Genomic DNA, 18,176 nt, shown 5'->3' on the forward strand with positions numbered 1-18,176 from the left:
TGGCGTCATTATCTATATTTGAGGGCTGAAGATGACATCATGACAACTGCCTTCGGAGCTCAAGGCCAAAAGAGGTTGAACAGGGTATTCGATGTCATTGGATTTGTATATCCAGACTACTGTTATACTTCGCGGAAGCAAGGGAAGAAGAGAAAGGCTGCTACTTCGGCGACTTCTAGCGTGTCGAGGTTAAAAAAGGTTAAAGTTGTGACGCGTCGTCCTAGGCGCATTGAGACAGCTAAGGTGTCGAAGCTAACTGAAGGGTCTGTCCCAATGCTTGAGCCAAGTCGCTCTGTGCCCATCGAAGCTAGGACAGAACCGGCTGAGGAGCCAAAACTGGAGAAGGCGGCAAAGCAGCTGAAGACCCTAAGTCCACCACGCAAGACAGAACTGCCGAAGGCATCAAGGATCCCTGCAATAACTCCTAGGAAAAGAAGAATGGCCAGCGTACTAGACACTGTTATGGAATCTGTTAAGGCATTGACTCATGCTTCTGCTGAGGCGCCTAGTACAGAAGGCGAAATTTTAAAGAAATTTTACGAAGCTGGCATGACACAAGCTGTTTCTGAGGCTGGACCCTTAGTTTTTGCCGAAGCAAGACCTTCGGAGACTGGACCATTAATCTTGGAAAAAGAAGGTTCCCCTGAGAAGTCCAAGTCTCCTGCTCCCGAAGCACCTGCCGAAGAGCTGGAGTTTATTGTGCGACATGCTTCGGCGAAACAATTATCGAAGGAGCAGATTGCCAAAACAGGGCAATAAGTCAAGGATCTGTGTACAATGACAATGATGAGGATGATTTTCTCTATTGCTTACCAGACAATAAATAGATCTTTGTCTGCCGAGAAATGATGAAGAACATGGGGTACCCGAAGCTTGAACTCGGCCTATCTGCAATGTCGAAGGATGATCTTGCAGATAGCCTTGCTTATAATAGCTTGAAGGTATATATACTTTTATTGTAAAATAAACTATATTTGTATCTTTTCTTGCTATCGTTATGTTCTCATATATTTTTATTATTAGGGCTTAATTCTAAGTAAGGCTTTAAAGGCCCAAAAGGAAGCAGAAGACGAGAGCTGTCAGATAGCTCTTGGGAATCTTTAGACAGAAGTCATTTCACTAAGGAATGAAGCTCTCGAGAAAGATAAGATATTGTTTTCCTTAGTGGACTGGTTGAAAATTAGCGAAGCCAAACTTAGTGCACAAGCCGAAGCTCACAAGGCCGAAGTTGAAGATTTGAAGAAGAAGCTTGCGGAAATGAATGAAAAATTTGAAATTACAAATGCGAAGCACGAGATAAGCGAAATTGAAAGATTAAGGGTACAAAAGAATGTCGAAGAGCTCCACGACTCTAAAGAAAGATACTACGAGATAACCTTGGAATGCGCCAAAACTCTAAATAACAGTTTTACAAAGGTAGGAGCCTATTCTTCTGAGCAAAAATTCATCTGCGGTGACCCCGATGGTGTCGTCCAGTGGATCAGCGGAGAGGTCGAAGCCTTTGACGAAATCTTAAGTGATCAAGGAGACTTCTGCGCATTCGCTGGCGCACGAGGGGTCGCGACGACTTTAGAAAAAGCCGGTTGTGAGCACGTTAAGGCTGCAGCTCAGCCAGGATTTGTTTTCTGAGTTGATGACACCAAAGACCCTTCGGCTGAGGCTTCTACGTTGGGCGTGAGGTTCTACTCCGATGTGTGGATGAAGGGCGGTCATGAGATGGCTGATGAAGCGATTAGAAAAAACGAAAAAGAATCTCACATCACTCAAGAAGAAGCTAAGCGGTCTGAAGAAGCTTTTAAGCGCGCAAGGCTTTTAGGTACTTTTTCTGAGGTTTAGCTTCAGAGTTTGTTTTCAGCTTCGAAATTAACCAACACATTTTTTAATTGTAGCTGAACTTTCACCTCCACCGGAGTCGTATAATCCCGAAGCTGATCCAGCCATGAAGGAATCGTTAGACATAATAAGAATCGCTAATAAAGCTGTTGACAAAGTCATCGACAGACTGTTAAATGAAGCTACTGAAAAAGTGCTGAAGGAAGACTAATTTTTTGTATTCCTGCAAGTGTAACGCTTGTATATAGCTTTAGTCTTTGTAAGAATCTAACACCAAGTTTTTGTATGTATATTAATGTAATATATTTCTTTGTGATGCATGAAAACTTCGTATGTACCATTTTTGAGCCGTTGGCGAAAAAACACCTTCCCTTCTTTTCATGCGTCGCAAAGAGAAGAAATTCTCATTATGCCACTGCTGACGAAGATTTACTTCGTGTAGGAGTATATATCTGCGAAGACATGACTTGTGCTGTAGTATTTCTTTTCATAATCTGATCAATTCTTTCAAAAGAGCAACTCTCCTTTGTTGCCTCACACCTTTTTGATGATGCAAAATGATGTATGATACGATGCTATGTGAAAGTCGCCTAGAGGGGGGTGGATAGGTGGAATCTAAAATTTATGAACTTAAGCACACACTACAAGCCGGGGTTAGCGTTAGAATTAAATCTGAGTCCGAAAGAGAGGGAAAACAAATCAACCAAGAAATAAAGCGGATGAACACGGTGATTTGTTTTACCGAGGTTCGGTTCTAAAGAACCTAGTCCCCGTTGAGGTGGTCACAAAGACCGGGTCTCTTTCAACCCTTTCCCTTTCTCAAACGGTCACTTAGACCGAGTGAGCTTTCTCCTTAATCAAATGGGTCACTTAGACCCCGCAAGGACCACCACACACTTGGTGTCTCTTGCTTTGATTACAAGTCACTTGATAATAAGAATGGGAAAAGAAGAAAGCACGATTGCAAAAGCCAAGCGACAAGAGTGACAAATAACACACAGATCACTCTCTCTCTCTCTCTCAAGTCACTAATCACTAATGATCACCTGTCTCAATTGTGGAACTTGGAGAGATTGGTAGCTTTGATTGTGTCTTGGAATGGATTGGTAGCTCTTGTATTGAATGTGAGAGATTGGAGTGCTTGGGTGAAGTGAATGGAGGTGGTTGGGATTGTATTTATAGCCCCCAACCACTTCCTAGCCGTTGCTTCCTTTCTGCCGACCGCGGACGGTCCGCGCCCCTGGTCCGGACGGTCCGCCCCTGCACATCAACGGCTAAAATCGCAACGGTCAGCAGTAACGGCTATGTCAACGGCTATAAAGCATTTAATGCGTCGTCAGATGTCAGATAAAGCAGTCGCGGAGGGTCCGGTCGTGCACCCCGGACGGTCCATGAGGATGCTAAAAATACATTTTCCCGAACCCGTCACCTTCGAGTTTTCTGGTTCTTCACCGACCGGACGGTCCGCGCCTGAGGCCGAACGGTCCGCGCTTGGTCTCGGATGGTGCTCGCTTCTCCATCGGACGGTCCATAATGTGGACTTGTGTTTTTGCAGTGTTCCTGTCCGAGGGTCACCTTGGTGCCGCGGACGGTCCGCACTTAGGTGTTTTTCCAAAAAAATCTTCTCTTGTCCGGAATAATCTACGGTATTCCGAACAGTCGATTTAAAATAGTTGTAGATGAACTTATGCATCTGTGAAATGATCAACTAGGCAAACTGGTTAGTCTACAAGGTTTGTGATGGTCGTCAAACACCAAAATCGATTATAGGAAATATTGAGACTATTTCTCTTTCACTATGCGATATGATATGATGGTATGATGCGGAATGCTATTTGCGCCGAAAGTAAGAAAGCACATGGATCTGCATCCCCTTGAGAACGATTTTGGAGTTTCTTCACCTTTTTCTTAGGTGGTATTTCATCTCTGCATCCCCTTAGGAATGACTTTGGAGCTAAGCTAACTGAAAAGTCCTTTGATGTGTATTGTCTCAAAAGTTGTTCCTGTATCATCTCTGCATCCCCTTAGGAACAACTTTGGAGCTAAGATCTGCATCCCCTTAGGAACGACTTTGGAGCTTCTTCACCTTTAATTTAGGTGGTATTTAAGCTCTGCATCCCCTAAGGAACAACTTTTGAGCTTCTTCACCTTTTACTTAGGCGGTATCTTAGCTCTGCATTCCCTTAGGAACGACTTTTGAGCTTCGGAACTTACTCTGCGCTCCCTTAGGAACGACTTTGGAGCTTCGGAACTTGGTCTTGTCACACTCGATGGTGTAACCACAGGTTTATTACATCGAGTTGAAGGTTAAACCTTCTTGTATTGTCTTTTGTGAAGGAAATATAAAAGCAAAAAGAGTAGAAATAAAATAAATCAAGGCTTTCTTTTGGCCAAAACATTGTGTCATTTTCAGTAGATATGTCTAGACTCGGGCACAGTACTGTTAACTGTGCGAGCTTCAGACTGCTCCCGAAGGTCACGCTATTGCTGAGGCCGAAGATGCCCTTCTGGCTGCTGATCATGACTTGGGGCAGGCGCCAGTGGTGGGGTGGTGGAAATTGAGCCCAGGAAGCTTGAGAGTGACTTGCTGAAGCAGCAGAAGCCGTAGGCTGTTGATTGCCTACGTATTCCGGGATATATGGAGAGTAGCACGAAGCAGTATGCAGGACCTGCTTCGGCTAATTCTGTCGTGCCTCGACTTCAGCAATTTCCTTTTGCTTTTGTATCGTGACCTGGCACGTCCTTGTTGTGTGTCCCTTGTCGTCGCCACAGAAAAGGCAGAACAATTTTCTAGGTTGATTACCGTACCTTCCTCCACTGAAGTTTCTCCCCCTCTGCCTCTCGGAGCTGGTGGTCTGTAAGAAGTTTGCTGCATGCCCGAAGACTGTGAGCTGTGGTGACTGCTTTGAGCATTGTTAGCCCTTTCGTCGTTGGCATTGGGATTGTGGATCGTCCTGACATGCTTGGGATGAAGTCTTCCTCCGAAGCCCCTAGGCATTTCAGAATACCTATATGCTTCCTCCCTTCTTTGGCGGAAATCATTATCAGCCCGGATGTACTCATCCATCTTCTGAAGGAGTTTCTCCAAGGTCTGTGGTGGCTTCCTTGCAAAATATTGGGTTGTAGGTCCTGGCCGAAGCCCTTGATCATGGCCTCACTAACAATTTCATTGGGCACTATAGGCGCTTGAGCTCTCAAACGCAGGAACCTTCGGACGTACGCCTGCAGGTACTCCTCATGGTCTTGCATGCATTGAAACAGGGCCTGAGCAGTGTCTGGCTTCGTCTGAAAGCCCTGGAAGCTGGTGACTAGCATGTCCTTCAGCTTCTGCCACGATGTAATTGTCCCTGGCCGAAGAGAGGAATACCATGTCTGAGCCACGCTTCTGACTGCCATGACGAAGGACTTAGCCATGACAGCAGCGTTGCCTCCATACGAGGATATTGTTGCCTCGTAGCTCATCAGAAACTGCTTTGGATCCGAATGCCCATCATACATGGGTAACTGAGGTGGCTTTTAGGATGGTGGCTACGGGGTAGCCTGCAATTCTGCTGCCAGAGGAGAAGCATCATCGAAAGCAAAGTAACCATGATGAAAGTCGTCGTACCATTCATCTTCGTTGATTGGGCTTTCTTGATGAAGCTCCCTGTGTTGGGGCCTTCGGTCTTGGTCATCTTGAGTGAGATGACACATCTCCTTAGCTGCTTCGTCAATCTTCTTCTGAAGGTCGGCCAGCCGAAGCATTTTTTTCCTTTTTCCTCTGTACTTGCTGGTGGATTGCTTCTAAATCCCTGATCTCCTGGTTAAGCTGCTGCTCATGAAGCATTGGGCTAGTGGCCTTTCTCTTCTAGCTCCTGGCCTCTCGCAGGGAGAGTGCGTCCTGATTTGTGTCCAGTGGCTGCAGGGCAGCCCCTGGCACTGTTGTCTTCTTCGGCGGCATGACGAAGGTGAATGCTTGCCGAAGGTTATGGAAGTGAGTTCACCGGAGGTGGGTGCCAATGTTGGTCACTCTTTCTCAAGTGCTATGAATCAAGAACAAGGCAACACAGTCATTAAGGATTAAGGATCTTCGTCTTCCGAGGTATTATCTCCACATGAAGATAATATTCATTAGACGAAGATCACAAAAGACAATCATTCATTATTTAATATACAAATGGGAATGCAAAAGGGTAAAGATGAAAATTGAATCTTCATTGATTCATTTATATTTGTGTTCCATAAAATATAAATGAAAACTTTACACCATAGATATTACAGTGATACCTTCGGTTTGCTCGAAGGCGAGGATGCGAGAGAATGATTACAATTCAGTGTGAATAGTACGTTGCTACTGTTCATGTATTTATAGGCACGAGACGCAACCCGAGTAAAAGTAGATTTATGTCCTTGTCATCTGTCTACAATTATAATACGAAACATTAAGGACTAAATAGTCTTTATCCTTTTTTGGTCACTGTTGTATTTGGTCTTAGTCATCAACCCGAGCCAAAGTCCCTTGACTATAACTTTGTCACCCATTTTTGTCACCTTTGGGTTACACCTCTACTCTTGTCACAGAAGATCTCTATTCCAAAGCTGAAGCTTCCTACAATAATCTATGTCATGATAAAGACATATGGTCAGTTACGTTTTTGTGGACCTTCGGAGGAGGAAGGCCCCAACAACATATATTTTGAACAGACTCAACTTTCCATATCTAACTAGTCTAACAACCTAGAGTCAGCATAGGGCTTTGATACCACTTCTATCACACCGGTTTTAGGGGCAAAACCGAATGCATAGCATATGTGTGCCATGATCCATTTTCCACACATATGTTAACGTCACAAGTGTAATATGTCAAAAGACAATACAATAAAGGAGTAAAGAGGGAATAATAACTTTATTACATCATCCAGACATAAGTGTCTTAAATAGTATCATCATCAAAGTACATTGGATATAACATGGACGATCTTCCATAGGAAGATGAATGGTGCATCGTTAGACTTAGTACTCGTCAACATCTTTGACAACGTCTTCTTCATCACCCTCTGATCAAAATATTAGTAAGGGGTGAGCTCACTTATGGTCGGGGCTCACCAAGTGGGAGGAATAATGTAAGTTTAACAAGGTAGGCTATGGATAAGCGGTAAGCATTTTAGTTGGTCAATATTTTATTAACAACACCTGACTTACTAGTTGTAAGTGTATCCCAAAATTCCCAATTAAACATAAGTACATGATTATATCTCAAAAACAGTTAAGTGAAACCACTTAAGCAAACCATTTATAAACCATCGGATCACGATTTATTTTCCATCTTTAAGTTTAATTATCATGTGAGGGTCTAGGTTGCTCTTAACCGCGAGCACGGCTGACATATCAGTTTTACATTCTGCAGAGGTGGTACAACTTTACCCACAAGCAATGTATCCCATCTAGACTGGGTTGTACGGACCCATAAACACTACCGACATGAATGGCTAGGGATCCATTATGAGGCTTTCACAAGATATCCTTAGTACAAAGCCACCCGCTAAGGTTTCCACGTCAGTATTTGTGACCCTCTGGGCAAGGTAACTTAGCCAAGATGACCACCCCATGTTAACATGAGCTGCCACCAAACCACTGTCACCCCCTCTTGCCCATCTTTCAGGTAGGATTGCTAAGAACTAAGTCTATAAAGCTATTTACCAAAGCCAGAGCCATGATAGAACTCGTGGTTGCACTGTTATCCTAGGTGGTCACTCCATGTTCCGTTTAATACAACATGATCTTGTTTTAACCATCGGTTTAACATAGTATCACAAATTTCATTTTCGGAACAAAAGTATCATTAAAGAGTGACATCATAATTATCAAGTGGAGCAGTAGAACCAATTGCTAAGCATAGTATTTATCCCAGGGTAATCAAGGAATAGGATTGGTATTTCTAGGAAATCCTATTTAGGCAAATCCCATCAAATTATGCAAATATTCAAAAAGTAAACATTATTATATGCAATATTTGGGTACAAACAGAAAAGAGGGAGAATCCACTTGTCTTGCTCCAACGTGTCGTGCGGGTCGTCTTCGAACGTATTCGGTTCTTCTACCACATAGTCAGCTTCTAATATAGATTCACATATCGTACATACAAAAGAAAACATTCACCAAATAAATAACACATACACCATTACATGAATAACATTCACCATTACATGAACAAACATATACCATTACATGTATAGACATATGCAAACAAACCATACTTATAAAAGTGCCTAGAACAAAACCTAATTCATATTCATTTATTAATTCACTATAACTCTATTTTGGATTGTCAATAGAGAAAGTTATATGGACATTTGACTACGAAAGTATTTTACATAACATAGTTTAGATGAAATGACTTAGCCAATTCTACATAATAAAATTAATTATAAATTAATTATTTCTATTGTAAATAATGATTCGCCTTTTAGTTTTATCTTTTCTTTCTAAAAGAAAACATCATTATAATAATCAGAGGTCAAAACATTTAATAATAAATTAAACCACTGATTAAACTATAATACTTGCATTATTATGAATTCTACACCACTTACTAATTTCTAGTTAAGAAGTTTTCATTATTTATTTAGTGAGTATAAATGAACCTTTGATTGTAAACTTCTAGATAAACTCTAAAATTCATCGTAAACAAAATTAACTATGAAATTACTTATCAAGTGTTTTTACTACTAACACATGTCTACCAAACTTTGTCATACTTCTTTCTAATCCAACATTCTAAAATCATTGTAACCAAATAACATGACTAATAATAATTCACTAAATTATCGCATATATATACGCCCAAAAATCAATAATTCACATACATGTGAATTCCAAATCACAACATTCCCATATTACAACACAATAATTACAAAATTTATAAACTAATTCAAAACGTGATTTCGAAAATTAATAAAATTATTCTAGGTTGTCTACAACCTTGTGACGAACGGACGATGGTGTGGCATGGGGGCACGGCGCAGCGGCGAAGAACGACGGTGTGGGCGTGGCTCCGGCGAGGCACGACCGGATAGGGGCTCGGTGGGGCACGGCAGGGGCGCGACACGGGAGGGCGCGGACGATCCAGCGCGGCTCCGTGGATGGCGGCGGCGACGGCTCCGTCGGTGTGCAAGGGCGAGGGAGAGAGAGAGAGGTGAGGGAGAGGCTTGGGCGAGGGGAGAGAGGTCCGGCTCGGCCGGTTTTTCTAGAGGCCAAGGGAGAGAGGAAGGGGCGCCAGAGAGCGGGAGAGGCAGCCGACGGCTTCAAAGCCATTAATGGCAGCAGCTTCATGAGGGGAGAGGGAGTGGAGGAGAGGAAGGGGGAGAGACGCGGCCGTTTCTGGCGTGGAAGAGGAGAGGGCGGCTCAACCGGGGTCAAGGCGGCTCGGCCGAGCGATTCGGACCAAAGTTATCTTATTAATTAATTAGGTTTTCATATAAAAGAATTTTTGTAAAAACAATCATGAAACAATTATAAGCAAACAAAAATTATTCTAAAAGTAAATAAGATTCAACACTTGATTTTTAAAAAATATTCTTTACTATATTCACTACTATAATTTAAATGCACTATTTTTAGTTGATGATTTTGAGGTTACAAAATAGCTAAGATAACTTTTTTTCATGAATTAGCCGATCTCAAGTAAGGCCCAAACGTGAATGTGAAATAGCACGGATATGTGCCTATATTTCGGTTTAGAATTTTAAAATTTTGAAAGTAAAATTCTGGTCAACAAAACGGTTTTTGAACAATATAAACGAGATTGTAATCTCACTCCAAACACCATGGAAGGTAAGCGGCCAAAACGTAGCATGACGCCATGTAGCTCTCTCTCTCTCTAGTCTGTACTCTAATCTTTCCCGATCGGGCCCGCCCCCACGGGCACGCCACATATGCAGTGCAGAGGCCTGCATGCTAGGCACGGGCTAGCTATAGCTAGCTAGCTAGGCCGGCTGGACGAGACACGACAATGCAAGAAGAAGCAACATATGACATGACCTATTTTGATAATGGCTTCACGACAAAAAGAAAGCACATAATACCAAACAATCTAAATGATGGTGGGTGGTTGCTCGCTAAAATCTTTTGCAGGAACCTTCAAACTGAGAGAAACGGCAACTTTGCGTCACCAAGGCAATTCAGAATACTCTTTATCTTATTCTATATTTCACTTTGTATTTTAAACTTTACTCTTTAAATAGTGCAATCTACGATATAAAACGGTACTTTACACGTCCATTTGGTGCAGCATTAATTTTAATTGTTATGATTTAATAGTTTTCAAAAAAATCATTACTATCAATGCAAACACACAGACACAGTACGGTAAATATTTTTTTCATATCCACTGAAAAAATAACATGTGGAATTGATTGGGGAAAAAATTTACAGGGCCATGAAAAAAAGATTTACAGGTCAAAAAAGCTTAAAGTTTGTTTTTCTTTCGCTGATTCGTCTGCACTAAGCGACGTTAAAGCGAAAACTAGTTTTGTGCTAATCAAGAACTGTCAACTAGACAACATCCAATTAATCTACAAGATGACATATAAACATCATGGTCGAAGGCCTGCTTGGACAGCAACCGGTTTTTGGATCTTACGTTCGGCAACTTTGTGTTTGTCCAACTGAGGTCAAAACTAATCGGTTAAAAACCATACCTATCCGTTACACATGATATCGCTCTTACTAACTCATGATCATGATGGTTTTTTTTCTCTTAATCTTATTGCATCACTCATCTCTTGTTGATATAGCTGATGTTTTTCAAGCAGGCTGAGCATGTCGTGCGAAAATTTTCCAATGTCTTATACTTAATTAGCACTGATCGATGCTTTTTAATTGTATAGCTCTTAGCAGTGATGTTACAACGCAATAACATCAAGATCTTTTGGGGGTCCCTCCAATAATTGCTGTTAGAAAAGGTTAATCAGATAATAAAGTGGGTACTTTGGTAGTGAAGTATAGTACTAAAATTTTCAACGAGTCCTGGTCTCCACGAAGCATACATGTTTTTGTTCTTTCTGCTTGAATGTGAACTTTGGCTAATTAATTTATAATGATTTAAATGTATTGGTGGTTCCTTCAGGTGCATTTGGTTGCAATGACAGGACGTGACGGGATGAGACGATTCCTAAAATAAAGTCGTTTGGTTTAGGATCAATGGTTGGAACAGTACTATCACAATGTTATCTCTAGTTATTTTTCAAAATTATAAGGACGAGAGAGGACGGCAGAGGACGACCCTGTCCTGGCTGTCGCCGAACCAAACACACCCTAAATTGGTGAATTCGTCTCACCTTAGACAGTCCGGTTGCTCATTTTAGCCCTCAACAGAACTATTTCTACTGCCCCACTAGTGAAAATATGTTACTATCAGAGCCCAACAGAGCCGGCGGTACTGTAGTGCCCTATAAAGCACGGATGTAGTGCCCTATAACAGTTACGGACACTCGTGTGACCTGCAAAGATTGAATAATTAATTCTTTCGTGGCCTGAGCTATCTTGTATTTGGAATTTCAGCGAAATTTTGTTTGTAAATCCTGGCCTGAGCTATCTTGTACTACACACAACAATACCAGCCGTAAAACTCTCATGTAGACGACATGTCCGAACTTTATCCTGAGCGCTCTCCCCCCCCCCCCCCCCCCCCCCCCCCCCCACCCCCCATGGTTTTTTTGGCAGTATATATTCACAGCAAACGTTTATCTTTTTTTGTTCAAGCATACAACTTTGAGAGCTAGTTTTGGAGGTAAAATGCCGGAGGAGATTAGAGAGACTAATTAAAATCCTTTTCTTACTAATTTTTGAATAAGAAAAGGATTTTAGGGCTTTAATTCTCTTCGGTTTTGTGTCTCACAGACTAGCTCTCGTGGGAAATTTCATGTGTCAGACATGGTAAAAGAAACACACCGAAAGAGACCTACAGGCGCCTCAATTTCAAACATAATGACGATGTAGACTTCATCGGCCTCCTTTTTGATGCCTATCCCTTTCTTCAAACATTGAAATGGCAAGACAGAGCATCCAACTCTATCACCAACAGCCGACAGCACAAACAGCTAAATGATACTCCTACAGTAATATAAACAAGAAAATGCTGTCCGCCAGGCGCCAGCTGTTGGTTTAATCCAATTTCAAAAGCTAGGAACGGAAGTTTGATAAATTTCATTTTAGCGCATGAGTTTCCTAGGTATCAAATAATTAGTATGTATAACAACCATGCTAACTGATTAAAAAAAAGTGGGTGATGGTGTAATAGCCAGGCCGCCACTAATTGCTACTGTAAGTGATAGTACGCCAGCAAACATTTTTGCCTTGCAATCAGTTTAATTAGAGGGAGAGAGGAGAGATTGATCTGGGAAAGAAAGAGAGAGAAGGAAAATATGGACACAAGGAGATAGAGACTTGACCTGTGTTGTGGTGTGCTGAAATGAACTAGCTAGGTAGCTATAATCAAGGTGTGTGGAAAGTTGTGGCACGGTAGCACCGACCAGACCCTACCAGCCACTCGCTGATGTTGAGGTTCCACGAACTCCAGCCAGCTTCAGCGTGAGCTGGGCATTTGGCACAGTGCGTCTCGTGGATTATTCAGTAGCCGTGCACTGCTTGCTGATTGATTGGTTGGCTGTTCTCTTCTTCCATTTTGTTGCTAAGCTTCATCTTCTCTGTCCAGAGCCTTCTTTGCTGCTTCCTCCCATACATACAGTGGTTACATATTTATTATAATAGGAATTAGGAAACCCTTCTCTCTCTCAACCTGCCGTCCTGCTCATTGCCTGCCTGCCTGCCTATAAATAAGGTGGTGGTGGCCATGTACTTCGTGTCTCAAACACACGAGAGCTCCTCTTGTCTTGCTCAGCAATCATATCGCACGAGATACTATTGACTCCAAGTACAGACCAGTCCAGTACTGTTGTACGGCCTGGTTCCGTGGAACAGAGATGGGCAAGGTTGGTTGCTCATCCTGCCGTCTTCGTTTCTGTGCCTGAATGTTTTGGTTTTTGTTCTGAGCTCATTCTGTGTTCTTCGATTTCTCGCTGCAGCAAAAGATTGTGCTCAAGTTGCCCCTGGATGACGAGAGGAAGAGGAGGAAGGCCTTCAAGGCAGCTGTGGGAATGAACGGTAAGACCAACCTACAACAATCACTGCGATTTGATTGGCATCATCATCATCAAGTCCCAGGTTCTGACAATTGCTGCTTCCTGGGGTGCCGGACGATTCCGCAGGTGTGACGTCCGCCACGATGGAGGGCGACAAGATCACCGTCGTCGGCGATGGAGTCGACCCCATCACGCTCACAACCATCCTTCGGCGCAGCCTCGGCTACGCGGAGCTGCTCAGCGTCAGCTCCGGCGACGACAAGAAGAAGGGCGACGGGTACGGCTACGGGAGCGCCGGTGGCATGATGTACGGTGGCGGCGGATACGGTGGTGGCAAAGAGGGCAAGGAGAGCAAAGAGAGCAGCGGCGGCAAGAGCAGTGGCGGCGGTGGGGGCTACGGCGGCCATTACCAGGCGATGCCGTCGGTCTCGTACCCTGCCGCCTACCAGCAGTACAACGCCATGCCGCCCTACCCCGCCGCCTACTCCTATCCTGCAGCATACCCGCAGCAAGAACAGGACCCTGGATGCAGCATCATGTGAAAAAACATCCTACAAGTTAATCTGAGGAGTTGGTTGAAGGTGGCCGAACACATGGAGATCAGATTAACATGGTTGGGTTCGTCCGGACAAGATGATCCATGCTGCCTTGAGCTGTGCAACAGAGGATGATGATCCAGGATGTGATGGGCATTATCATCCGTGTAATTATGTACAGGGTTGGCCAGCAAAGTTGACGGATTGATCTGTTGGAGTTGGAGGTGTTGGTGGAATGGGAGGCAGAGCTGTTCCGCAAGATTATGATTCAAGTGCAGACTAAGTAGCAGCACCGATGTTTCCTTTTCGTTTCTTTCGTTTTTGGTAAAGTTGTAGTGTTTGTTGAAGAAAAGGATTGCAATAAAATTAGTGTTTATACACTATCCGAGTGATTGGTTCCTATGCCCGCGAGCATCTGCCGGCCTGCTCCCACCTGCACGCTCCACACGGCCTGCGGAATCCGAGTGATTGGTCTCCACGCGTGCAGGTGGGAGCAGAAAAAATTGCATGTGCTGAGCAGTAAAAATTGCCTATGCTACATGTGTGTGCAGGCTCACCTCGTCCGACACAGGAAGCCAATCATGTCTGCGACCACTGTCAACGCACAACCAGCCGGGCTACCAATCATGTGAGGGACGCATATGCAGTACGCTACTCACAACTGTTTTGGTGGTTGAGCCTCAAAACCACCTGGCGTTATGGAAGGGTGGTTTCGCCGAGTTTAATTAGAGGTGTCACGTGGCATCATTGGGAAGGGTGTATCGAGGCGAAGCAACTTCATGTGGAGCGTCTGGCCGTCAAATGCATATTACAAGAGTTGGTCCATTTTTCCCAGTTAAATGGATAAGTTCTATGTATCTGTCACACCCGGATTTAAGGGTAAATGCAGATGTGTAATACCCAAAAATGTATATGATGAGGATATAGTAAATCTCCTTATGTTGTGTGCCATATATTCATCATAACAAGAGCATACCTATAATTAAGGGTGATTAGTTAAAATAAAAGATACTAAAATGGATTATGCATCATGATGTGGTTTTGCTTTGTGAGCATTTTGTGACAATATAAAAATAATGTAAAAAGAAATATGTTGGTACCCAAATTGAAATTTGAATTCTAAAGGAAATTCTATAATTTGAGAAGAGAAGGAAAATACTATAACATATAGAGAAAATAAATATACAAATAAAGAAAACTAATTTAGAACAGTATTTGAAATTGCATATTTAAAATAAATGGGAAAACTCATAACAAATTTTTGAACTCAAATGATGAAATCAAGAGGAAAGGAAAAAGAAAGGAAAACATAAAAGAAAAAGATAAGGAGACTTCCCTGCGTGTGGGCCGAATCTCCATTTCCTGGCCCAACTATGCACCCGCGCAGATTTCAATTACTCCCCCGCGCCAGCCCGTTTACCCCCCCCCCCCCACGTCCACTCCTCCTCACTCTCACGCTGGCAGGTGGGGCTTCTCAGGGCGCAACAGGCACACGCTCGCGCACACGGTCCTGACACTCGTCAGTTGGGGACGCAGACGCCTGGGCCCCACCGTTCAGCCCCTCGGCACCACGAACGCGTGCTTCCTTGGTCACTGCGACATGGGACCCACGGACCCGTTATCCCATCATGCGCGGAATCGTGAGCTCACAAACACGACGACCCCACCAGTCAGCCAGGCTTCCCTTCTTCTCTGCAAGCCGAGCTCCGCGGCGCGCCGTGCGTAGAGTCCGCGGTGAAATCGCGATGCCAGGCCCTCGTCTCGCGGAGCTAACGAACCGGACCTCGTCAATCTCCCGGCCGATTCGGCCGCGGCTGTTGCGGCTGTTGCACCACGATCCCATCTCCTTCCTCAACCTCCCGCGAACTTCACGCTGCTACCCCGCATGGCCGACCGCGTCGCGCCTTCAATCCTGGTGATTGCCGTTGCGATTTTGCCTCGGGTATTTAGGCTTAAGTAGTCGCGTCGTGCGCTGAGCCAAACCCTCCACCCTCCCGCCGTGTCACACCCGGATTTCAGGGGCACTAAGACCCGGGCGCGAACATAATCACCAGGTGTGCTGGGACCAAGTCTCACACATATGATGAAGCATGGCACAGGATCGAATGTCACATCTTTACTATATAACAGGAGTTCTATACAAAATAAATAAATAATTACATTATAAGGAGACAACGGTCCAGCAACCTAAAGTTGACTGGGAGACGACGGCCTAGACCTCTCACGAACACATCACATCATCCTCCATGCGCCTCATCCTGCGGTACCTGTTCTTGACCTGTGGGGGGGTGTGAGACAGCAAGAGTGAGCTCACATACGTTCATCGCTCAACAAGTTGTGGGGAATAATGTGCATGAACTCGCCAAAGGTGGGAGCTCACGTGAAGTGTAAGGCTTACCAAAGAGGATGGTTAGAGCTGAGCATTGCTTTTAAAGTTGGTCAAAATTTTATTAGTAGTTACTAAGTATAAGTAAATACCAACCCAATTAAGAAAAGTAATAACATCACCTGCGATGCAATGCATATGACAAATTGAATTTAGTTCCATAAATTAATCATGCGAGGGTCTGAGCTGCTCATGACCGTGAGCACGGCTAGTATACCAGTTTTACACTCTGCAGAGGTTGCGCATCTTTACCCACAAGTCATGTTACCCATCTGCCAAGGGATCGCGACTTCCCATACACCTCTACCGAGGAGGCGAGGCAGGGTAACACTACGAGGCCTTTACAAAGTTCCACTAGCTTCAGAAAACCCGCTACAGTTTATGGGAAGCTCCAATGCAGGGTTCTTGCCTGACCGCCATCGCAGCAAAATCAACCAAGGACCTCCCTACACTAACCACTCCCCTACTGCCCTTGCCCCTTTTGGGTAAGGTAGTCCTCCACTAGCTTTCCTAATTAATCAGCCAAGGGCGTCCATAAACCCTTGTGGTAGCACTATTTTCCCAGGTGGTCGCTCTATGTTCCAATTAACATAATGATCTTATCATGAACAGTGATAATAAACAGATAATAACAGTGTGATCATGAATAATGTATCTTCATACCCAAAACCACATAAAGCACTAGCAAGTACTACCCAAAAAGTTCAGTGATAAACAAGGTATAAAGATAGACAAACTAGGGTAACCTATTGGGTCCCATCAAAATTAACCTATGCAGATCATTATGATTAATTCGAACATGAGTGGGTAAAAAGAAGTGATCAAGGGCACAACTTGCCTGGCACTTGAGATTCCAGGTACCACTTGCTCTTCGGATGACTCGTGACCTCACGCTAGTCGTAGCAATACAAACAAATATGGTATAGGCAAAATTAACATTACACCAAACATAAGAATAAACTGCATATTAATAATCTACGCGTTAAAATAAAATCCTAGAAACAGAAATCATAATTTTTGGAGTTATAGATTTTAAGTTATGAATTTTCAAAGGTTTTATGTGCTTTAAATAGGATTAAGTGAGAAATTATTTTTATTAGTATTTTCATGTCAAAACAGAGGCACAAATGGATAGACAATAATATTATGAAAATTTAGGAACAGTAATGGTCCAATTTGGAGTTCATATGCATTTTCTACAAATTAAACAAGTTTCTGCATTTAAATATGTACTAAAAACTATTTTCTAAATGATTTTCCTGGTTTTATTAATTATCTGGACTGGTCGCAGATTTCTGGGAAGTGCAGGGGGTCTCGGGTAAGAATTCCCTAGACTCAGGGGAACACCCGAGTGGACTGCGGGTTGAATCTAGGAAAAAAGAGGGGATCTTTTGCATAATCTCTTGGCTGAAGGGGTATGGATAACTACTGGCCGCCCGATTAGATATGGAGGGCACAGATCACATTAGGACGACATCGAACCGGTACGCGCCCAGAGCCGCCCGATATAGATCCGATGGCTCCGAGTTTAAAGTGTCGCGATTTATTCTAACGCGTGAGATCTCGATCCAAGGGCTAGGATCAACCCTTGAACCGGTATGTTACCTGAGCCGCACATCACGCGGTCAACGGTTGAAATCAAAGCCCCAAACCGGTATGGTCCAGATTTCATCCAAGCCGTCCATGCCCAAACTAATAGCCATGGCTTGTCTTCTTCTCCATACCACCGCACACCAGACGGAGGTGCGACACTTCCTCGCCGAATATCCTGTCGTACTTGAAGCGAGAGGAGGACTGCGCGGATTGAGCGATTGCGCTGCCCAAGATCTTCCACGGGCTGGGGCGACCTTCTGGCAGGGTTGGATGGCAGCGGTGGAAGCTTCACTCCCCACTGCGCGAGCTGGTGTTTGCGGTGGGTGAATTAGGGGCCCGCTGTGGCCACCAGGGCGCCATGGCCGGGCGTTGAGGCACAGCTGGAGAAGCGGAGGGAAGAGCAGAGTGGCAGGGGCACGACGCGGGTCGTGCGCGGATGCCCAGCGGCGGGCGGAATTCACAGCGGCGGCACCCCGGCTGCAGGACCCACCCCGACGCACCCCAGGTCGTCTTCCTTTCCGAGGCTCTGAGTACGACGGCACCAGCGCCGCCCCCGAGACGAGCACGCCGGCGACCACCGCGGCAGAACTGGGTGCACAGCGAGGGATCCTGAGTACCTCGGCCCTTGGTAGCGGCAGCACTCAGCTCGATCTCTTTGCTCCCTTGCGGTGGATTTGGCTGGGTGCCTTGCGTGATGAAGTAGCAGGG

The 18,176-nt window shown here is 44.4% G+C and overlaps 1 protein-coding gene across 1 annotated transcript; it reads left to right on the top strand.

Moving 5' to 3' along the window:
- Window positions 1-12,673: 12,673 nt before the first annotated feature.
- Window positions 12,674-13,911, top strand: LOC100284161 (heavy metal-associated domain containing protein). Its single transcript, NM_001157058.2, has 3 exons — window positions 12,674-12,803; window positions 12,897-12,975; window positions 13,080-13,911. The coding sequence occupies exons 1-3, from the start codon at window positions 12,795-12,797 to the stop codon at window positions 13,493-13,495; spliced, it is 504 nt and encodes a 167-aa protein (NP_001150530.1). The 5' UTR covers window positions 12,674-12,794; the 3' UTR covers window positions 13,496-13,911.
- The last annotated feature ends 4,265 nt before the right edge of the window (window positions 13,912-18,176 follow it).

The sequence above is a fragment of the Zea mays genome, chromosome 7 (assembly GCF_902167145.1).
Source record: "Zea mays cultivar B73 chromosome 7, Zm-B73-REFERENCE-NAM-5.0, whole genome shotgun sequence".
NCBI classification, from domain to species: domain Eukaryota; kingdom Viridiplantae; phylum Streptophyta; class Magnoliopsida; order Poales; family Poaceae; genus Zea; species Zea mays.